This window comes from Andrena cerasifolii, chromosome 2 (assembly GCF_050908995.1).
Source record: "Andrena cerasifolii isolate SP2316 chromosome 2, iyAndCera1_principal, whole genome shotgun sequence".
Taxonomy (NCBI): Eukaryota; Metazoa; Arthropoda; class Insecta; order Hymenoptera; family Andrenidae; genus Andrena; species Andrena cerasifolii.
Window position 1 is genome coordinate 27,168,447 of NC_135119.1, and position 23,097 is coordinate 27,191,543.

At 40.9% G+C, this 23,097-nt stretch overlaps 5 protein-coding genes across 12 annotated transcripts; 3 read left to right on the plus strand and 2 right to left on the minus strand.

Moving 5' to 3' along the window:
• The first annotated feature begins 150 nt into the window (after positions 1–150).
• Positions 151–2,741, plus strand: LOC143366398 (excitatory amino acid transporter 3). The gene is made up of 9 exons (XM_076807468.1): positions 151–812; positions 872–1,049; positions 1,143–1,185; positions 1,286–1,322; positions 1,433–1,616; positions 1,690–1,923; positions 1,996–2,187; positions 2,278–2,412; positions 2,487–2,741. The coding sequence occupies exons 1-9, from the start codon at positions 575–577 to the stop codon at positions 2,626–2,628; spliced, it is 1,383 nt and encodes a 460-aa protein (XP_076663583.1). The 5' UTR covers positions 151–574; the 3' UTR covers positions 2,629–2,741.
• Positions 2,742–4,195: 1,454 nt separating this feature from the next.
• Positions 4,196–9,498, plus strand: Swm (Zinc finger protein swm). Of its 3 annotated transcripts, none has more exons than XM_076807176.1 (10): positions 4,196–4,398; positions 5,438–5,556; positions 5,635–5,932; positions 6,015–6,176; positions 6,264–6,622; positions 6,698–6,946; positions 7,129–7,644; positions 7,752–8,545; positions 8,629–8,886; positions 9,024–9,498. In XM_076807176.1, the coding sequence occupies exons 1-10, from the start codon at positions 4,340–4,342 to the stop codon at positions 9,102–9,104; spliced, it is 2,895 nt and encodes a 964-aa protein (XP_076663291.1). In that variant the 5' UTR covers positions 4,196–4,339; the 3' UTR covers positions 9,105–9,498. The 3 variants fall into 3 exon arrangements, with proteins under 3 accessions (XP_076663291.1, XP_076663293.1, XP_076663292.1); XM_076807178.1 differs by having other exon boundaries at positions 7,153–7,644; XM_076807177.1 differs by having other exon boundaries at positions 6,018–6,176.
• A 115-nt stretch (positions 9,499–9,613) lies between these two features.
• LOC143366266 (sodium/bile acid cotransporter 7) lies at positions 9,614–13,472 on the minus strand. 6 transcript variants are annotated; one of them, XM_076807184.1, is made up of 7 exons: positions 12,570–13,472; positions 12,482–12,539; positions 12,141–12,298; positions 11,837–12,063; positions 11,604–11,747; positions 11,276–11,528; positions 9,614–11,124 (listed from the first exon to the last, which is right to left on the minus strand). In XM_076807184.1, the coding sequence occupies exons 3-7, from the start codon at positions 12,274–12,276 to the stop codon at positions 10,880–10,882; spliced, it is 1,005 nt and encodes a 334-aa protein (XP_076663299.1). In that variant the 5' UTR covers positions 12,277–12,298; positions 12,482–12,539; positions 12,570–13,472; the 3' UTR covers positions 9,614–10,879. The 6 variants fall into 6 exon arrangements, with proteins under 6 accessions (XP_076663299.1, XP_076663300.1, XP_076663297.1 ...); XM_076807185.1 differs by lacking the exon at positions 12,482–12,539 and having other exon boundaries at positions 12,901–13,472; XM_076807182.1 differs by having other exon boundaries at positions 12,482–13,472.
• A 1,989-nt stretch (positions 13,473–15,461) lies between these two features.
• On the minus strand, positions 15,462–20,901 carry LOC143366265 (wee1-like protein kinase). Its single transcript, XM_076807179.1, has 6 exons — positions 20,776–20,901; positions 19,951–20,310; positions 19,559–19,879; positions 17,616–17,934; positions 16,611–17,493; positions 15,462–16,434 (listed from the first exon to the last, which is right to left on the minus strand). The coding sequence occupies exons 3-6, from the start codon at positions 19,809–19,811 to the stop codon at positions 16,120–16,122; spliced, it is 1,770 nt and encodes a 589-aa protein (XP_076663294.1). The 5' UTR covers positions 19,812–19,879; positions 19,951–20,310; positions 20,776–20,901; the 3' UTR covers positions 15,462–16,119.
• Positions 20,902–21,005: 104 nt separating this feature from the next.
• On the plus strand, positions 21,006–22,694 carry LOC143366268 (prenylated Rab acceptor protein 1-like). The gene is made up of 4 exons (XM_076807186.1): positions 21,006–21,215; positions 21,730–21,963; positions 22,032–22,231; positions 22,311–22,694. The coding sequence occupies exons 1-4, from the start codon at positions 21,142–21,144 to the stop codon at positions 22,415–22,417; spliced, it is 615 nt and encodes a 204-aa protein (XP_076663301.1). The 5' UTR covers positions 21,006–21,141; the 3' UTR covers positions 22,418–22,694.
• Positions 22,695–23,097: the final 403 nt, after the last annotated feature.

The window sequence follows — 23,097 nt, forward strand, 5'->3', positions numbered from 1 at the left end:
AATAGGTGCAAAATAAATAAAAAGAAAAATATCAACGTTATTTACTCATTTATCTATCTGTTTCTTTGTCTCGATCGTGCTATTCGAGCTGTATGTATATCGTGTGCTCTGCTATGATTCTAAAGGATCATAAATGAATCCCACTGTCATGAGATATCTTCAAGGTAATACCTAAGTAATGCACTACTTCCTGACATTTAACCATCTAAATGGTATGCAACGTAATCTGTGCGATAAACGCCTCTGTGCGTACGGCGAATCTGGTTAATAAATACGACTAAAGGGTCCGCGCACGCGGCTCTACATTGTAAAAGTTGAAAGAATACGCTAGGCTTCGTAAAAAACACCTTTCTCAGTGTACAACAGAAATATCCAAGAAGAAAGCAAGAGACTAGAAACTATAGGCTGCTTTTCTTTTATCATTCTACTATCAAATAGGAATTCTTATCTTTTGTGCACACAAAAACCTCTGAGATTTTACGTAACTGATATTGCCGATACATTTTAATCTGTGCTGATCGTACACAAACTACTGTACCGCGAATTGCAACGAACATCGACAGATCAATGTACAATGAACGTGTTAAGAAATGTGTTAAGGCAGAAGCTAATATTAAGAACAATCATTGGAGTGTGCGCTGGAATTATACTAGGTGTCATTCTCAAGTCCTGTACTAGTCAACCATGGTCCGAGCGAAGTACTATGTACCTCAAGTTCCCCGGAGAACTGTTTATGAGGCTAGTGAACTGCTTGATATTACCTCTTGTAACAGCTAGCATCGTGAGTGCCACTTGCAATTTGAAGAAGTCAGGTAAGCAGAGAATCGCTTAAACCATGGCTAAACGATAATTGATACCTTCGAATCTACAGGTCAAATTGGTGTAATGGCACTGTACTATTACACGTTAACAACCATACTTGGAATAACATTGAGCGTTATACTCGTTGAGACAATAAAGCCTGGAGAACGACTTAAGAACGAGAACGTCGTGTCGCACAATTCAACCACGTATTCCATGACAGTGGATACGATCTTAGATTTATTTCGGTATTTCATTTGAAGTATATATACACCTAACAGTAACATAATTTTACTCCGTAATTGTGTTTACCGCTATATCCATATTCGTTTACGTCGCAGCAATCTAGTACCAGAAAACATTGTGAATGCATGCTTAAACCAGGTAATAGAATCTTTTTCGCCTCTGTTTCTACTGTTTACGTCTACTGCTGACTGCGGTCAATATTCAAACAATAAGAAGAATGTGTAAAACACTGTTTTAGTATCAGACTGTCTTAGAAAAGCCAGGGAATGAATCAGGTACGTTGGAACGATAATAGAAGCAGAGTTTCGAATAAACTTAAAGCTTAAACTCGAAATCTTTCGAGCATGCATTGTTTTGTAATTGAAATTCTCTTTTCGCCTGATAGTACCGATACAAGAGTGGAAAGTCAGCCATAAGAACGCACCAGGAACAAACGTTCTGGGCTTGGTGTTCTTTAGTTTAATTCTAGGTTTAGCGATCGGAGATATAGATGCAAAAGGGGAACCCCTAAAAAAGTTTTTTAATTCTTTATCGGAAGCAATGATGAAGGTTATGAACTGGGCAATAATGTAAGAATAGTAGTACCTGAATGTAGGAAAGAAAACTAATGCTTTTAATACAAAAACTACTTATGTTGAGCAGGATAGTACCGATAAGTGTGCTATTTCTTATCTCCGCGAAGATTTTGGAGGTGGAGGATTTTAGCGCCGTAATAAAGCGACTGGGAATTTACATGTTAACCGTGTTTAGTGGCTTATTTATACAGGGCTTTGTGCTACTTCCTCTGGTATACTTTATATGCACCCGCCAGTCTCCGTATAAAATTATATTTCAACTGGGACCAGCATTCGTCACGGCGTTCGGTACATCGTCCAGGTAATTGGTTGAAAGAAATGTGAAATATAATCTAAATTAGATTTCTTAACGTGTCTAAAAGTTATACTGTAGTACAGCTACAGTTCCGGTAACAATTGCATGCTTCGAACGGATTGGAATTCCCAACAAGATATCTAAGTTCATCGTCCCGATCGGTGCTACGATAAACATGGATGGTATAGCGCTGTACGAAAGTATCGGTGCGATTTTCATAATACAATTACATGGATTGCAATTTTCGTTATTCAGAATCATAATAATTAGGTCTGTACCCTGATACCTTGTTCGCTTTACTGTTTTCATGAGATACTTAACAGAAAGTTTATACGATTGTATTGGGAAAAAAAATTGTAGCATTACGTGCACCGTATCGTGCATCGGTGCTGCTGGTTTGCCCAGTGGTGGCTACATGATGCTAATAATGGTGTTAAATTCTGTGGGCGTCCCAGCAGAAGATGTTTCACTAATTATTGCTATCGACTGGTTTGTGTAAGCATTCAACCACACTCCGTTTTCGTAATTTCAAATATCTCGATGTTAATTTGTTAATTATTACTTTTCAGAGATCGTTTCAGAACCACCCTGAATATCATAGCCGATGCCCTAGGGGCAGGCATAATAGCTCACTACTATGAAAAGAACAGACGAAGCTCTATACCCGAGGAAACGGAACTATCCGCCTCAGGCGAAGTTGTTTCAGCATAATAAATTGTAAATTCTAATTCTTTCTTAAGATTAAACCTTAAATGCGCGAATTTTCTAATCTTCAAACATAATGCGTTCGTACGCACCGAGTCTCTAATAGCGAATTCGGTACCTCGCACTGACTCTGCACTGGTGCCAGAAAATGACTTTGATTGGTTGATTCTTATAGAGCTCTCTTAGTTTCTATCAGAAACAACCAATCCAAATCATTTTCTGGCACCAGTGCAGAGTCAGTGCGAGGTACCGAATTCGCTATAAATGGAGCTACGCGAATCCTACAAAAATATAAACCACATAACAATAAATATTGAATTAACCAGAACACCTTTCCTTTAAATCTAAACTATACTTTCATACTCGCATTTATCTGTAAGTAAAACAAAGAACTCGAACGCTTCTCGCCATTTAATTATTTACATAGGGTACGTGTTCCGATTACGGTGCCTTTATACTTAAAGAAACCGTACAAAAAAACTCGTATAAATAGTAGGGAAATAATTTTTCTTAAGTAAGTTAAACTATTAATGTATGTGTTACAAACGAGAAGGTTGCATTTTTAAACAATTAAAGCATAGTAAAAAAAACTTAAAAAATGAATATGAAGATTTCGATGGATTTACCCAAACACGTATTTTACAAACGTGAATAAATCGATAATTATCATGATTTGCACTTATGTAAAGTGTTAATTATATTATAAATGGTTCCAATTTTATGAAAAAATAGTAAAATGAGCACTTTTGAAACGTTTTCGTATTTTTTAAAGTGAAGCCATAAAAGGGACAGGAATTTAACGTTTGTCCCTATTACCGTGCCCCTCAGTGCCCACTACTGGCTCACTCTGTAACTGCTAAACCTAACCTTACTTTCGTTTCTCAGAACGGGTGAACAGAAACTTATATTTGCATATTTTGCTTTTGTAATGAAAAGGTAATATTAAAATTACATACAAACACCTCTCGTAGAGAAAAAAATGTTTTGAACAGTTTAAAGTTCGAAGACATAACCTAACAGCGGGAACGTTATTAAATTAAGGGCACGGTAATTGGGAGCACCGTAATACGGACAACGCACTTTTCAGGGCGCCGTAATTGAGACAAAAACATGTATTTTTATTTCAATTAAAAAAATATGAAAAACAGCATTTTTAAAAAACCAATATAAATTTTCACCAAGCAAAATTAAAGAGATGTCGGTAATTAATTCCTTCGTGAGCAAGTCGGCGTCAAAGCACCGTAATCAGGACACGTACCCTACGCACCATGGCATGTTGAACGAAAGGCGCGAATATTTCCATCGAAAAGAATTCAAATATCAGAGAGAAAGCAGTGTGGCCACTCGAAGAATTTCGACAGGCCGGCAACATCGAGAAGCTTACCTCACTATTTCTTGATGGAGCCCAGTGTTCCTAAAGCAACTGAACCGTTTACCAATAAGGAGGCTTTCCAACACCCGCTTCACCGTCCTCCCCGTTCCGCGTTCGCGAGGGTACTGAGCTCACCTAGCCTCTCTGACAGCGCCAGCGCAGCGCCGCCCGCGGCGTCTCCCAGAGACGCGGCGCCCATCTATGTGAACGCTGCGTGTATAGGAGCGAGATTTCAGAATGGCGACCGTCTTTACTTAGGAGAGTACTTATTCCCGCCCAGGAATCGTGTAATTAACGCGTGTCTTTGAACAGTTCCATGTGTTTTTCGCCGCGTGCTCGCTGAAAATGATAATAGAGAATCCGGATCAATTCAAGGCGTGGCTCACCGCCGTCTTGGAGCCACTGTAAGTAGGCCAGCTTGCCCGACCACAGTCCTAGGTGTATGTGTATGCATCCGATGTTGTAAATGGCCGTACATGTGCTATGCTTTACACCCCATGCAGATTTATATTTACGCGTATCGCTACCATCTGTCCTCCGGGCGATCTCCGTTTGATCCTCCGGTGGACAGCGGCCCCCCGCCAGGCTCATGCTTCTCACTAACAACCAGCGGGACAACAATATGCCGCCCCGACCCGCGATGCATTCCCCGTGTACTCTGCGGCTAATGCATCCTCAGTAATTGAGCATAAAATATTTCGGCGCCCCCCTGTACTCCGTTTCTCGACCGTCATTTCGCACGGCCCCCGCGGCATTTCATGGTGGAAGGATGCTTCTCGATTCGCAACTTCTTCTGCACAAATCGCTTGTGAAAATGATAGTTTATATTGTAAAGATTTGTTGACACTAATGGTTAATCCAAACAGTATGTGTTTTCTGTCAGTGAACCATTCGGAGAGGTACATGGGTGGGCGATGGGGCATTTTCTGTGTATACAACTGCTGGGGTATGTGTGCAGAGAAAATGTTCCATTTCAATGGAGATTTGTGGGCTGGTTGAGTTTGGTTTAATTAGGCATAGCTACCGAATTATGCTTCTCAGTTTGTTGCCAATATGTGACAGAGTAGTTGCGAGTATGGTAGTAATTTTATTTGTACATCTGTGATTTATTGATTTAATCGAGTATGTGTGATGTGGTTTGTACTGTGTAATGCGATTAACCGGATGGAATGATGATTATTATGTGGAATCGATGTGCCTTTGCTTTGTTTAATAAAAACTTGTGTGTGATTGTAACCGTTAACACATAGGTAGTCATAATGGAGTTAATTGTATATCAGTTGTATTCTTCAGAATAACGGATAGTAAATACTCTAAGTTAAGATGGTTTTCTGCTCTAAAGAACATTGTACATAATTGTTATAACAAGATAGATGTTGAACCGCTGAAATTACTTTGTAATTGCTAGTACAGGATGGTAACGTCGTCTGTTTATCTTTGTAGCTGTGACGCAGACCCTGCTGCACTAGCAAAATATGTATACGCTCTCGTTAAGAAGGACAAAACATTGGAGGAGTTGCGAGGTGGAATGGTCGAACAGCTCGATGTATTTTTACAACAGGGTATGCTCGCGCTTCTAACAAAAGCACTATTCTATGCGCGAGCTATGGAAATCGTTTAATCTTGATGTTATTCCGTAGAAACAAAAAACTTTGTGGAGCTACTATTCAAAACACTGGAAACCCAGGAATACACGCTTCCACCCGCAAAGAGCGACCCAGATGGCGGTGGGACACCACCGGGTGTAAATCCGCCACCGCCTGTGGTAGCAACAGAAAAAGTAACCGAAAGTACAATTCCAATCGCTCCTGTCACCGCCACCGCCCCTGCTCCCCTCCAGATAAACGGATCTGCCCCTCTGGCAATTGGTAAACGTGAGACTAGGAAATCAGACTCCGAGAAAGTAGACAAAGAGAAAGAGAAACGCTCCCGGAGTCGGTGAGTCTCGTTGAGCCCGTGCAGCCGACAAGAAAGCTTTGCGACCAAATTTCTCCTGATACGCGACTTTCGTATGTTTCAGAAGTGGCCGAATGAGATCCAGAACAAGATCACGGTCGCGTTCGTGGGAGAGAGATAGACGTAGATCGAGGAGCAGGGAACATATTCGTCGCGACAGGGAACGCGACAGGAGTCGACCGTGGAGAAACGAGTCGCCACCAAATACAAGACGGCACGATAGAAGGTCTATAAACGTGTTACGCCAAATAATGAAATATTCCAATTCGTAAATCCGCTTGTTTCTCAACAATATTTGCTTGTTCTCGCACAGGCGAAGCAGAAGTCGTAGTACATCACCAATAAGACCGAGAATACGGGACGGTCCCGAGAATCGTGACCACAGGGCGCGATTTAGGAACAGGTCCCCGACACCTCTTCGGTCAAGATCACGGTCCAGATCGCTGGATCGTAAGAAGGCGGACCGGTCCGAAAGAATGGAGGTGGATAGAACAGACAGAATCGAAGGAAGCCCTGGCGGTGGTACCCCAACGCAGGACAGTAATCACGGAGATGTAGACATGAGGTTGTCTACTACTAGTCAGTCAATTCAGAGCGTCGTAGCTGTTGCTTCTAGTGTTCCAAATAACCAGCCAGGTTTTCAAGCAAAAAGAAGGTGCAGGGATTTTGACGGTTCGTATATCCATTGAAACCTTTATTGGAATTAGAGATCCCCACGTGACTGAATAAGGAAATGTGTGCTTGCAGAAAAAGGATATTGCATGAGGGGTGACCTGTGCCCTTATGACCACGGCACAGACCCAGTCGTATTAGAAGATGTAGCTTTAAGTCGCGTTTTGACCTTCGGCCCGCATAGTGCGCAAGCACCAGGAACTGTACCTGTAACCGCAGTACCGGAACCACCACCGGGGCCCAATGGGAATGCCCCACCGCAGCACCTCCCTCTTGCGAGCTTACCCCCGCCCCACTTAAGGAACCAACATCATTCTAACATGGGTAAGCATTTCCCCGAATTCGCAGTTCTTTACATGAAACAGTTCGTATATCCGAGAATAAGATGACTTAAAAATACCTCTCCTCCATGCGTAAATAAACAAATAAAGATGCTGGACCTGTTTTGCTGTAGTCAATCAATACAGCATAGAATAAGTCTCTTAACGTACAACGAATTTTTATAGACGCTTTCGCTGAATATAATCCAGATGCACCGAGCATGGAGCCGCGGATGCCATGGGGAAGGCATCCCCAGCCAGGGCCAGGGATTTACGGGAGGGGTCAGAGGGAGCTGATTAGCGTGCCAGTAATCCCGCACACGAACTCGTCTGAGATAACTCATACACAGACGAACCCGCTGAAGCGCAAGCAAGCGTTCGATTTCAATCGTCTCGGACCAAAGCAGCGAGTGGTGCATAATCCGGCTAATTGCTCTCTGGAGCTGAAAAAGGTTCCCCGTAGCATGAACAACATAACCCAGTTGAACAATCACTTCTCGAAATTCGGTAAAATTGTAAATATCCAAGTGAACTTCGGCGGGGATCCGGAGGGGGCGCTGGTTACCTTCCAGCTGCCGGCCGAAGCGAAGGCCGCATACAGAAGTACAGAGGCTGTGTTGAATAATAGATTTATCAAAGTGTTTTGGCACAACAACGTTAACAATAACGCAGCTGGCGGCGCCATTGAGAACGTACCTCCAGGTAGGCGTACACACGACCCTCCCCTAGTTCCACGCTCCCTAAGTATCCTGTTTGTAACTCTTTTAGAGTAACCAACAGCGAGAGTACTAACGTTTCGTTTCATTCAGGATGCCGTCCCTCCGTGAAAGAACGATTGGGCGTCGCCGTGACCACGCCGGCGAAAACTGAGGAGAACGAGTACATACCCACGCGCCGCTCCACCGAAGAGCAAGTGACGCAGAGCCTGGTCCCGACGTCCCCGAAAACCGCCGGCACCGCCGCTGTTCCTACCCGGGAGGACAAAGTTCTTGCAATAAAAAAGACACAGGAGATATTAGCCGCTAAGGAAACGTTAAAGAAGAAGCAGGAGGAGAAGCGCAAAGAGGCAATGAAACTGACCGCCGATCTGCGCAAGAGGAAACAGGAATTACTGGACAAGCATTTGATAGAGATACGGGTGCTGATCGACAAGGCCGAGAAGAATCCGGAACAGAAGGACGCCATCATGGTGACGATAAAAACCATGCAGCAATCCATCGACAATCTACGAAAGGATCTGGCCGCGAACGGGCAGATCGGCGGGAGCAAGTCGCAAGCAAAGTCAAGAGAACAGACCCAAAAAGAGATTCTAGACGCGGAGCTAGATTTAATGACCGCGCAACAGGAGGGACAGGACGCCGGCGAGCTGCAGAAACGATTAAATGAGCTACGGGCACAGGCTGCTGCGTTGGGTTTAAACGCAGGTCCAGCCGTTGGTAGAGGTACAAGATCCAGTAGAGTAATACGTGGCACTCATGCGTTATCGTACAGGGGCCGTGGTAGAGGTAGTTTCGCTCATGTTTCCGTAGATCACAGACCGACGAGTCTTCTAGTCTCTGGTTACGAAACCGAAGAAAAGGCTGAAGTTTTAGCGCATTTCCAGGTGAGAATCTAAAGACGCGCTTGCGAGCCCCGTATTTATCGCGGCTCCCACTGTAATCAATCTGTATGCACGTGTGATTCCAGCAATTTGGAGAAATAGTGAATCAAATAGTAGACGACGCGACGCCTTCGATCGTGATCAATTTCAAGTCGAGGAAAGAGGCTGAGGTGGCTTTAGTGAAGGGACGCACATTTCAGGATAGATTATTATCAATAACATGGGTCTCCGGGCATCATTTACACCGTGGCGGCGGCGGTGGTAGTAATTCGAACGCGTCCGTGCAGCTTTCCTCGCGCTCCGAGCAAGCACCGCCCACCACTGACGAAGAAATTGATTTAGAAGTGAGTGCTTAAGATCTCGGCTGAATGGTAATGTTTCAAATGGAGAGCATCTGGGTAGAATGTTATTTGTAATTCTTGGTGATTTGTCTACTGCTTTATGTTTTCCCCTTTTTTTTGATGAAGTTGGTTTGTAACAGGGTAACGCGAAAGCATTGCTCCTCGAGGAGAACGAAGAGGAAGAGGACGAGGACGGTGAATCGCGTAGCTGGCGGCGATAGCAGCGTCAGCGTTATTCGTGACAAAAACTCGGTACCAGCTACTACAATGACTGTGTGATGATCTGGGCGAATCAATATATGCTCAGCACCTGCGCCACTGCTGCACCGTCGTTTGATGCATCAAATGCCATGATTTTCACGAAAGAATCAGGTTACAAGCTCGTACACGTTATCATGAGTGTTACACTATTTGTTAATATTATTAAATATATGCGTGTGCGCATTATGACGGTATAAGAGAAGAAAAAAAAAATTACTATATACCGTGCGCGATCACGCGTCGCAAAAAAATAGAAAACCAATATGCAAGTTTCCAACAACAACAACAAAAAAAAAACTAACCAAATTTATCCCATTATTTGTAGAATAAAATCGCTATGTTTTGTATGGGAAACTATCTTATTCTGAATTCATCAAAGTCCTTTTCTTTCGTGTGTAGAACTGTGAATTTCGTCGTCTCTTGTTACTTCATTCGAGATATATCTATTGATATAAATCAGTAGCCAGACTTTTAGAATAAGTAGATACTTATAATTTTCAGAAATTTTACAATCGAAAGTGAGGAAACTATATTTATAACTTGTAAGATATAAATACGATTTATTATATAATTACTACATAAGATAATAGCGTACAACGCTTCGAAGTAGCGTAATTGGTTTTTCCTCTTTTTTTTCTCTCTCTATCTCTCTTTCTCTCTTGTTTTTTTTTTACTTTCACTTGATGTACTATTTAAAGATTGTTCCTGTAATGATGTACAGTGTAATGTATAATTGTCATGATTTCCTTTTATCGAATGTCAATGAAACTGAGTTGATTCAGAATCGAACAAAAAGAACAGCTTATTCGTGCATAATTTTACATAGTCGTTTCAATATATACTGAATGAAAAACAGAAACAAACTAATATATAATTGTTATATAGAACTTAGGATTAGTTTCCAAGGTAAGTATTAAATTCCGCAATAAAAATGAGAGACTCGTACACGTTCCGCGCGAATTCTTAGAGGGAAGAAAATCACAGACTATGTTTCAACGCCTTTGGCATTTCGTTATACATATGAATAAACTTATTTGATACATTTTGAAAACAATTTTGAGTAAACTCCTACCCAATATTTCGTTAACTGTGTCATTCTGTAAGAATTAAGTTACGAACTATTGTAAATGATTCGCATAAAGTTTCCTAAGAGTTCTAAGTCGTAGTCTACTTCGGTGAGAATTCCTTTTTCTTTAATTTCTAATTTGAACGCCGAGTTACTAAGGCAACTGCTGTATAATGAACGAAATTTAGAAGATACCGATTCGTCTTTCGATGCGAGACAAGCGAAATGCATTTTGAAAACAGCTACCTGCAATGCATTTTTAGGAGAACTAATCTTTCGTTATTATTAATTTAACGAATGGATTTCGAACGATTTATTTGTTATGTTAAAAAAAAGAAGAAATAAATAGAGAATTCTTGGTACGTTTCTGTAAATCTTTTTTACCAAAGCAATGACTAATGCATGTACAGTTCTCTGCCCTTCGCTTTCGCGATCTAATGTGTACTCAAACGCTTCTATAATTTCTATAACGAATACACTTCCAATATTACTTTCTAACAAAAATAATTATACGCTTTGTACAAAAGAAGTAACGTACGCGGTATGTACAATCGAAAGGAACTAACAGTAATTAAGTGGGGAAACAAGGATATTCATGTGACTTTGAACGAAAAATAATTAAACTAAAATGCAGATTAATTGGTTCAAACTTCCCATATAACAATCATGTTACGGGGACAGCCAACTAGCTAGCAAGCTACCCAACAGTAATTGTGCGACCGGTAGTACGGACAATGGTAAATTCACTGCTGGACCATGAGCCGAACCGTGATAAGCACCACGTAAAACCCAGCTGCCAAGACCGACCGACTTGTGAGTACACGTAAAGAGTGTAGCTACTAATACATTTCGAGGTAACCATCGAGAGCACAAAATCCAACACAAGCAGCTAACAAACAGTTGTCCCACGCAAGCTTGAACATAAAGAATACTGATATATTAACGAGCCAACAAGGACTGTGCATATACCACTGCTCCGGCACATTTAAGTAAAACGAACAGTTCGCAACTAATGCCATTACACATAAACCTGAATACGGGTTCAATTAATAGCGATAAGCTTACCAATTAATACGCACAGTAAGACATCGGTAGCTTGTAAAGAGGACGCATCCACTGAGATAGCATCGCAGAACCAGTGGTACGCCGTAGCTAATAACAAACCTTGAGAGAACCATGGCGATTTAACTTTGAAACAGAAGTCATACTTATTCAGAAGAAAACTTTGAATCGCGATGCCGATAACTAGCGGTATAATTGTACTGTAAATAGTTTCCTTGACGTTGACACCGACCAGGGGCGGTGTGGACGCTCCTAGCTGTAACAGAAATAATGTAAAGTAATTGATTTGAATAAAAAAGGTTTAGATGTAATCGAGGTACGCGTTATTTACCACAAAGTACAGTAATACGGGAGATACAAATAATCCTCCGAAATGAGAGACCAACGTTATCACAATACTCGTCGACAGGTCTGCCTGCGCCAGTCGACAAAGAACAAGACTTGTGTTAAACGGAGGTGGCATACAGTAGAGAACCTGGAAGAGGAGAGCGATAACAGATACGTTTACAATAAATGATATTGAATTCGTCGTCGTTCCGAAGGATAGTCTTTATGTTCATTTACTTCCATTCCCTTTAACAGCCATATATTCACATTCGCATACGTCAGCAAACATACTCCGAGTCTCATCAAAAAGGGCATTAGACCATATATGAAGATCATTGTAAATACTAAAAGGTAGCCATTGCTTAACGTTAAATATAGCGACTTAGGATCACACAGCAACCCTGCTTCCAGGTATGTTAAAGGCACAGCGAAGTATCGAATGATAATATTCCCACTAAAGACACCTAAGATATACAACGTAAGAGTATTAAACCAGGAGAAGACTAAAAGCGTAAGAGCCCAATTGTTTCGCTGCAAGTACCATTTGTTTTACCCAAATGTGGTCTAATAGACGCGAGTATCATACATAAGAGCATTAGTAGGAAATATCCGTATCGGTGCAGAAGCTCGTTTTGCCTTTTTCTTTGTTGACCATCTTGTATAAACTTTCGATGCATCGTCGTCTAATTTAATGCGTGCCTGTAATAACGTAAGCACTTCAACAAATGTTAATTACGAGTCACTGTAACATAGTAGCGATAATATTAATATTCAAGTAACGAAGTAAGAAGAAATAAAGCACGATTCGTACAATGAGAAAGTATGAGGGATAATAAAGAAGACTCGAACCATTCTTGTGAAAGTTAGAGTATATCGACCTACGAGCAACGCCAGCCAGTGCAGCATTTTTCTGGTTCTTCGTTGGAAAAGTTTCATGCACCTTCTCCTTTAAAAGATATCGTGCGTGCACGCTCGGATGAAATGCTATAAATTCAAGGAATCCTATCTCGGCATGCTTGAAATGTTATAATTAAATGAAGCAAGCGTATTTCTCATGGTCAATAATACTATCGTGATATCTATTAGTATATAAAATCATTCTCATATGAATTGCTCTATTCTACAGTCGTTCACCACTAAGAGCCTTCATAGCAGTATGTTTTACTGAATGATCCTAGTAGAAGATTAAACATGAATCAGAGAAAAGAATGCATTTTGATTGTTAAGAATAACAGTGCTCTGTGCTGTTTGAGTTAAATCTCATGTGTTGAAATGCAATTGTTATATGTATATGTATTTACACGTTGGTATATGCACTAATTGGCGTTCGAGAATTTTACGAGAAACGAATGAATTCACACTCGTCGCGGTTCGTCCGCATTTCTCTGAAATATTTCGAGGATGCCGGAAACAAAGTAGCTATCGTGTGGAGATTGCTGATTATTCTACGTGCTAATTGCATTTGATGTTCAAGTGTTTGAATATAAGCAATGCGTCGTTTTTCACTGCATCGTACCAATATACAGGGTGCTCCTTTTATCATAACCACCCCTAAATATTCCCGTTCTCGATGAGAAAAAGAAACGTCGGGTAAAGCATTCGCTTCAAAGACACGAAATCCTTTCCGAAATAATATTCTTATAAATTTCGAAGCCATAGCTTCTTTTCTCCACTGAAACTATACTTTTATTGATAGAGTAACATAGCTAAAGTCAAGGAAATTCAAGGAAGTACTGTACAATTTCATCTTCAGACGACCTTAAACCTTGAACCAAAAAACGAATTTGTTCATAACGAAAAGATATATTCACAAAATTCTTCATCGCAAGGGTCCAAAAAGATTTGCACATCTCTCTGCGCTACTTGTGAGAAAAGTGAGACTGATGAGACTGGAGTCTAAATAATTTAGATATCACTAATTAGGGTTTGTTAGAATTGTTACATTATTTTACAACCGATCGCCCAGGATACTTGCTTATTTCCTAACGTGAGAATGGATAATGAAGGAGAGCCCAGTTTGTTAATTATCATTTATTATAATAATAATAATAATATTAATAATATAATAATATTAATAATAAGATTAATGAAACAACAGTTCACAGTGCATATAAATGTGGCTCATCGCCACATACCTTACTGCCATTAAGTCGGGGTCCACCCTTCCTGGCAAACACACTTTAGGAGCTAAAACCGCTTCTTCTATCGATTATTCACATTTTTCTCTTTCCTTTTTTTTCTTGCTTGTTTTTGCTAAACTTTGTAACTTCTATACATGTAGCGCGGTCTATGACTAAATACATAACATTGGTTTGTAAACGAGGTTACACATAAGTTACAAGACTCGCGGGAATTAACATTCCATCGCATTACCTTTCAACACTATATGATAAACGTTAACAGGAAACCGTCAGCGGACCTTCATCAAAGACCAAAGCTCCTATGGCAAATAAAAGGCGCAAGTAGTTTGTATCGCAAACTACAACAAAAATCCTCATGATATTAATAAAACACAGGGGCCATCCAATCCAGATCTCTTTCAAAGCTCGTTAAATAGTAATGCGACGCATTACAACGCATGCTATATACCTTCTTTTACTTTCGACATAAATATTGGGATGCTTCAGTAACGCATATACATATAAAGAAAAAAGATCACATGTCAGCATGCTCAGTGACACGAGAGTGTTAAATTAAGGTACAAAAACTTCGATTTTTGTTTATTAGCTAGAAGCCAGATGATTTTACATAAGACATCCGACCGATGTCACTTTGAGGAACAAGGATATTCAGTCAAATGTATTATTACGATAGAGTTTCAAATCCACTGCACCATAATAAATCGTTTTATTCCTTGTCATTCCTGATCAAGAGAGACGCAACTCGTTGCGAGGGAAAAAATGAAGTAGAAAAGTTCAATGGCAATCTGCCCGAGATGGGGAATCTGTTTACAATATCTTCGATTTAGTTATGTATACTCGACGACGGAACGAATGCGTTCCTTCTTCCTTTCATGTTCTGTATGAATTTTATATTAGTAAATAAAATTATTAACACCTAATCGATAGTACCGTCTATGCTAGAAACGTGAATTATCATACACCAGTATTTAATCAAAAAATATATATATATAATAAAAAACACGAGAAAGTTGTATAATGCGAATTCCAGAGCATGCCAAAGACAATAGGTCTATAAAAAAATATTATAAAAATAATTTAAACTTAAAACTTTTTACGTTCAATGGGTCACTCTCCGATCTCATCTGTGATTCTAAGAGCTGTTGTTCTATCATATAAAGTATATACAGAGTGAAATTGTAATTCTTAGGGCTAGGAAGTATGCTCGGATGAAGTTCCATAACAGGCAGCGAGTAATATTAATTTGTTCGTTATTGCGTTAAAAAAAATATACATACCCTTAAAAGCTATTAAATGCGTGCTCGGATTGATTGATTGATGCGATACGCATAAAATAGCAGTCTTCCGTCCGAGTATGAAAATTATCAGTAAACAGTAGAAAAAAATAAATGCGACTGGCGGCAACGTACGATGGATAATACAGAGATTAGTGTTAGTAATAAAATAGACGATCTACAACACTGAACTATTATTACCTGTAAACATCTACGTATAAAAATACAATGCATTTGTAACAATTTGTCGCAGTCTACCGTTAATATTCCCAATTATTAACCACAGCTAAGTCTCGAACAAGAATGGAAAGAAACAGAAGCTTGTCAAACAGTGATATGTCAAAACATTAATTAGTAACGATGTTAAAAGCATGCACTTTTCTCCTCTCTCTCTCTCTCTCTCTCTCTCTCTCTCTCTCTCTCTCTCTCTCTCGCTCGCTCTCTCTCTTTATTTAATACTGTTGATTGGAATAAAAAGGAATTGGAAAAGTTCGTAAAATAATAAATGTATATCGTAATTATACAAAGTAAGCGGGCAAAGAAAAAGCTTTGTAACAAGAACGTTAAAGGCACATGGTGAGATATGCAACGAAGCTGTTCTCGTTTCTTTTGTAAAGAAAATAGATCTCAATACGTTTTATATTTCTCGAGAGATAATGAACACTGGCAATAATCATTGGATACTTTCTAAACCTCGTACGTCTACTTTTTAGCTCGCATAAAAAAAGAAGATCGAACACAATGTACATAGATTAACAGTATGAGATTACTGTATTACCCATCTGTTTTAAATAAAATTATGGACGAAACGTAAAGTGTGTATAGCTTTGAAGTTACCTGTCTTTATAATATAGGTCACGGTCGGTTTAATGGTGGGATGATATCTTCATCGCGGCAAGAAAGGTTTACCCGTTGACTATCGTGCAATTTCACTCTGCATATCATTCTTGCGTTCTCGTACTATGAAATATCGATCGTATCCTTTTAACTTATCAACTAGAGTTTAATTCATATCACAATGTCAAGGCACTTAAAAGAACGTGTTTATTCCTTAAGCACCTTTGCTCCCCTTCATCTAGTCCGACACAAATATAACACAGAATACTCAGAAGTTTGTAGTGCTATTGCTTCGATTGACCTTTTTACCCACTACCCGGGATGAGGTCCTGGTCGGCGTTGGTCTCAACTTGTACCCTCCAGCGTTCATCGTATTATTGATAGCCGCTACGTTCGGGGCGATGGTTTTCAGGCATTTGGCCGCCTCTTGCAACTGTTTCGACAAGATCTCATTCTTTAGCTTCTCCGCGTTCAGCTCTCGTCGGAGCTGAGCTTTCGTTTTATTTCCAAACGGGCATAGCACTCTATGCTGTATAAGGCATACCGCCGAAGGTCTCATTTCAGGATTTGGATGGATCATTAACTACAATGAAATTAATTACATTTACACAATTATATAACAGATCTTATACCGATTCTTCGAACGACTTTAGTCAAGTCTCTTTTCTTCTATAGGAAAATACATTTTCATGGTTACTTAGACAACTACTGAATCAATACTAGCCCTGCGAAAGAAACAACTCTTTTAAGGATACTTACTTTGAGTAATTCGTTAAGATCCCGACTGTAGTGCGAGAGCTCCTTTAAATTCCCATTTCTGATGTCGTGCCACTCGGGTCCGTTCTTTGATAAGGGTCCTCCACCACCTGCTTCGTAAACGGTTAGCCCCAAAGCAAAAATATCAGCTTTCGGTAAGTGACTGAAGTCCTCGCGTAAAATCTCTGTCGGCAAGTATCTACAATCTCCTTCTTCGACTTGCGGGTTATTGACCGATGTAACATGGCCCAGATCACCTATTTTGTATGTAATTTCTTCCTCGACGGTCTCTTCCTCGTCGAACCCATCATCCGCTGAATCATAATTGACTGCCAGTAGCCTTTTCTCTTTAGAGATGAAGATATTTCCCGGTTTTATGTCCATATGTACTAGCTGCATACTGTGTATGTATCTTAAACCTTCAGCAACGTGTAGTAGAAGTTGCCGCATCTCCGCTTCGGTGAAATGCTTCTTCTCATTTTGTAGATTGGTGATACCGTCCGCCAGGCTACCACCGTTGCAATATTCGTTCTGGATAATCATGTGATTATCCTCCGCCCAAGCTGAATAGTATCGCACGACGTGCTGATGTTTCCCAAGCACAGCATGCGCGTACACTTCGTTCAAGGCGTTCTTCTCATTGATGCTTCCAGCAACAGGCTTAATACTTTTCTTAATAGCGTACGTGCATCCGTCTAACCGATTGATGCACTTGTAAACTGAACCAAATTCCCCTGTACCGATTAGCCCCAGTTCGTGGAACTCCTGATGGTATCTGGGAATGTTGGAGTCTTGCAACGCCACGCGCTTTGTCGCCTGCTCTACCTCGTTGTCCGAATCGTCAGAATCGGCCAGATCGTATTTCTGAATCTGAATATCAGGGGAACTGATATCGATGGGAAAGAAAGAAGTGCATCACACAAGTGTTATCGAGCCGACGAATCGTATTCGTCTCTCTGCTTCGCTTAACGCCATGCTATTAACTCTTTCCTGTATACGTGTACTTACCCATTGAGACTACGCTTGGACCTGGTGCGCTTCCTTGCGGTTAGCAACATTCCGTTCGGCGTAAAGGGATTTACATTCGCCGCAGGTTTATCAGATTTATTTTGATAGTTACACGGCCTTGGTTTGTCTATAGAGAACAGCCTAGTACATTTAGAAGGGAATGGAGTATGCATCGCACTTTTCTCCATCAAGGTTTTGGGAGTCGCGGGAGAGTCAAAGAGGCGTAGAGCCCTAACACGCTTATAGGGTGGACTACACGCCATTGACATTTTCTGTGTACACACATTCTCGCGGGGAGGGATCCTAATTCTTGATGTACCTGTAACCAACGTTATCGAGATGATATACCACATTTTAAATTGACTCTTAAAAAAAGTGTGATTCGCTATGACTAAAACAAAATACAGTCGCTATATATTAAATGTTAGTTAGGTCTCTTAAAAACGTGCAAGAATCTTGTTTACTTATAATAAATTATTACAAATAGATTGTATCAATTTCAAGAAAACACCTTCTGTTAACCCGCCGGCGGGCACACGTGTACTCAGTACACGGAGGTCAGTTTTTGGCTGAAAAAATCTTTTTACCGTGATCTATTCTACCCAGCATCCCTATGTATTCTTCCAGCGGACATTTTTGCATAATGCTAGGTACTTGTCAGGTTCAAATTGAGTCTGGAAGTGTTTCTGATTGAATGAAAACGAAAGTATGCCGTGTATCCTGCCGGCGAGCGTGCACGTGTACTCACAAGTTTCCCAGGTTTCCGCCTCCAATTGCATTGGTTTTTTTATATGTTTTAAAGGACAGAAATATAAGAAACAGGTGTCTTTTTATTTTGGCCTGTTTGCATGTTCAGGGGGTGAAACCACCCCTCAAAGTTATATGATTTTCAGATGTTCGTCTCCGATTGCATTGGCCAAAAATCAAAGCAATCGGAGGATGGCACCACCTATTCTCATGATATTTGAGGGGTGGTTTCACCCCCTAGCATACAAACAGGCCAAAATAAAAGCACACCTGTTTCTGATTTTTGTGTCCTCTAAAACATATCCAAAAGCAAAGCAATCGGAGGCGGAAACCTGGCAAACTTGTGAGTACACAGGCGCGCTTCGCCAGCAGCATACTTGGCATAGTTTCATTTTCATTCAATCAGAGACACTTCCAAACTGAATTTGAACCCGACAAGTACGTAGTACGATGCAAATATGTCTGCTGGAAGAATATATAGGGGTGCTGGGTACATTACATCATGGTAAAACAGTTTTTCAGCTAAAGCAGACCCTCATGTATGGATTACACAACACGACTGCTCGTGTAAAACCTTTAGGCACGCCCACCTGTAGGTTAATCTCATTTGAATGTTAGCACTGCTTACTTGAATGTATCATTAATATTTTTTGCAACATAGAAACAAATCAGAGATAATATCAGTACACTGCTCAAATATAAATTTACTGACTACTTCTCACTCATTCCCTTAAACATACACGTATACATGATGTCAAATAATTGTCCAAAAATAATATCAATTTCGCCAGACCATGCATAACACCCGTTCAAACATTACCACAGCTCCTCCCAACTCAATTCAAACAAATATCTTTGCACGGCTAAGCAATGGAAAAAGAAAAGCATCTTCCAAACTGACGCAAAAGTAAAAAGAAAACAAACAAAGATCCGCTCCAAAATGATAACACAAAGTAATTCAGTAATTACTTGGAACTTTAAACACACGAAGAAAAACTCGACTATGCGAAAAAGCATCAATGCCATGCAGTGCAAAATACCCACTAGTTACGCGAGGCTCTGAAACGAAGTACTACATTCACGTCGTAAATTATCCCGAAATAGGGCATACGCGACAGAAACAGAGAACACGGTGCAATAAATTATCGCGAGAAGCAAGGCCAGCGAGTGGTTAAAAATTGGAGATCGATACTAACCTGTCACGTTACTGACTGGAGTTTTGTTATTATCGACTTGCGTCGCCTGGCTGCCCTCGCTGTCACTGCAATCCATCGTGTTGCTGAAGGACAATTTCCTCGGTTGCAGCGGCGGCGAGCAGCCGAGATCCTCCGCGGATGAATCTGATATATCGTCAACATCGCAGCCGGAGCTGTTCGTGCGACAGCTGATATTCAGCTCCTCGTCCTGAATGTCGCATGCGTCGAAATGCACCTTCTGCGCGACTTCCATGGCTTCGAAGACCGTCACCGTGGGTACCCGTGCATGCACACGTCTCGCGTACACTGTCTGCGCCAAAGCTGAAATCGTTACTGATTAGAAAACCCCGTCAATTAAGTTTGAGCACGTTCATTCAAACAATCGCTCGTACCACGCTACGTTCGTTATGGCGGGTGGCCCCCGATGTTCCTCGGGAAATCGCCTTGGGACCAATCGGTGGGCCCCTTAATAACCGCAGCCTATTCAGTGGGATGTAACGCGCTCCCTTATTGGCTGCGGCCCCTCACAATGGTCGCGTATAGTAGCGTCATCTGCACACGCTTTCCGAGGGCGAGAGGCATTCCCAGTGAAATTCTAAAAACTTTGCATCACGCCCGACCCATCCGAAGGTTCGGGCCTGATCGAAGGACGCTTTAAAATAAGCGATGATGCGTCCCGAGTAATCGATGAAAGCAGATTCCACTACCTCTGCGCCAATGATCTTATTCAACGTTTAAAATTTCCGTGCACCCTACAAAATGTAAAACCTCATGCGTTATGCTCTCCTTATTACAATTACGATGCACGAATACAATTACATGATTCATAGCGGTTTAAATCAGGATATGCCGAGTCGAAGCAAACTTCTCCGAGATTACAAACTATCGCGAGGAAAATATTGTTAGAAATCTAAGCCACAATTTGCACACGGAGTTTAGTTTAAGCAAATGCGAAAAGATTTCAAGGTCTCGCTATTATCCTTATTCCAAATCGTAAGTTTCGGGAAGTCTAGGCGAAACGATGCGTACTCTGATTTCCCGACGCACGATGCAGCTTGCGAAACGTTCGATTTAAACGAAACTCGATCGGAAAGGATCATGCAGTAGGTATGCGTGACGCGTCACAGAGGAAGAAGTAAAGAAAATCTCTTTCAAGCCCGTGAAGAAGGAACGCGTGCGTGCTTACGCGACGTAAGAAAAATCTTTTGCGCCTTTACCTTGGTCGAACAAAGAGCCCTTTTCGTGAAAGAAGTTTCACGGAGAAGGCAGTGAAAGAATTTTTACCGAGCAGCTGCAACCTGTGGCGTTGTATGCGCGAACGTGCGCCTGTGTCAGTGAGAACCGGCGCCGGCGGTGGGGATAACGTAGTAGTTCGATGTGCGATATGATGGGAGTTTTACTGCCTGCGACGGGTTTTTTCTAAAACGAGGCTGCGGGCCCCTAGCGGCGAGGGGTGGGGGTGGGGAGACGAATACGGGGGCTGCACGTGAAAAAAGAAAGTAAAACAAGAAGATAGTCGCTTCCTTGTCACGGGGGCAGTTTCGACAGATTGCTCGCGGAGGTTCGAACGGTAAAGACGGAGAATGGCGGACGTGGTGGAAATCGAAGTTGGGGGTGACATGCAAATGCCCCAGCAGAAACAGAAATCTGGCAACGGGTAAATGATGATACACGAATCTAGCGATCGAACATCAGTTCTCACATGTTTTCTTAACCTATTAAAGAATGGAAACTTGTGTCACTGTCATGTTGTGACGTATCCCGTTAGACTAGACGTTTGGAACAAGACTGTCTTTCTCTTTTAACGTAGCATATGTTAGAGTTCGCTGTGAATTCGACAAATATAATATTAGGGTAAAGGTACCAGTAGTTGACAACTTTTCAGAAAAACGTGAAAAATAAGGTTTTTAAAAGTGCAACTATCTCTTTTCAACAGCGCGCCACGGTTCCTAATACCCACAGTTCGCCACTTCTAAAAACCTTATTTTTCACGTTTTACTGAAAAGTTGTCAACTACTGGTACCTTTACCGTAGCTGATTATGTTCAGGCACTCTGCCGAGCACCATTCGATGAATTTTGAACCATGCGCCGAGTCCTGACCTACGTACATACAGCAGCGATGCTGCGAAGCTATTGACATTTTGTACAATCAATGCGTTTTATCATTTAGGCTTGAATTTCTGCAGATACCACAAATTCCGTTAAGTCACATAGGATACCCACAAGCTCACGAATGGATCGAACACCGAAAAGCCAACGTCAGGCCATGGTCGTTGTTTCTGAACACTAGCAACATCAGGCCACCGCCTAGTTTACCGAGGCTGAGTAAACGAATTGTGAGGAACATCGAGTATTTCCAGAGCAATTACTTATTCGTGTTCATTGGACTAGTTATATATTGCTTGTAAGAGTTGTTCTTCCTTTATTCGAATCCGAGAAAGAAGTTTTGTCCTAACATGGATTGAACTTTAGGATTACGTCGCCACTTCTATTGCTCGCCGTCGCAGCATCCCTTGGGACTTGCTATAAAGTATCCCAACGTCATGCTAAGCAGGAGCTGATGGTGTTCAACCACAGATTAACATTAGCTCAAGTCTACAGTTTGGTCGGGATCTGCTCGCTGCCCATATTCTACCTCGTAGGCGCCGGGGCAGCCCTCTTCTGGGTTCTAGGTAATGAAAGGAAATGTAGACCGATTGGAAAGATTGTTAAAATGTAAAAGAGATTTACAGCACGCGATTACTGTTTTAGGAGTTTCCTGGTTTCTGATAACACTGCACGCAGCGTTCTATAATATCGACTCCGTACTATGTCCAGGGGAAGATGAACTCAATTCTTTAGTCATGCAAGAAGTATGACCTGTATTATAATAGTTGTACATAATGGAATATGTGTAACGATTTTAACGGAAATTGAAAAATCCACAGAAAAATATGATTTCAAGCTTGTATAATATATAGATAATGTAAAATATTCTCTGTTGACATAAATCTGTGTATCATTAAATCATTTGTACGATATGATTCTTGTAAGCAATACACTTATTTTATAACTGCTTAGTAGAAGAAGCATATGTTGCTCTATATTCATCATGTAAAATAAAACCAAAGAACCACTCTGTACTACCAGGAATAAGATATTTGTCTTTGTCATCGATTTAATTTCTGTTCGATAACAAAAAATCAAAATAAAACTTCATTTAAAGTGGCGTGCTAAAGTATTCGGCCACCCTTTAAAATCGCATAACTTTTTTAAAATTAATCCAAACGACTTGAGTTTTTTTGAAAAGCTAGAAGGATTAGTTTGCTAAGTGACGAGATTCGTCGTTTTGAAAAAAATGCACTTGGTTGGAATAGCAAAAAAATAGAAAAAGGCGTTTTTTAAACTTTTTTTTTGAGTGTGTAACGGAAATTCAAAAAACCCGTTTGTAGATTTAAGAATACGTGCCTAAAATTTCATTAAAATCGGTTAACGTTACTCTGAGCTATAAATGCTTAAATATCGCAGAATAAGGTCGAAATTCCCAAAATCAGCGGAA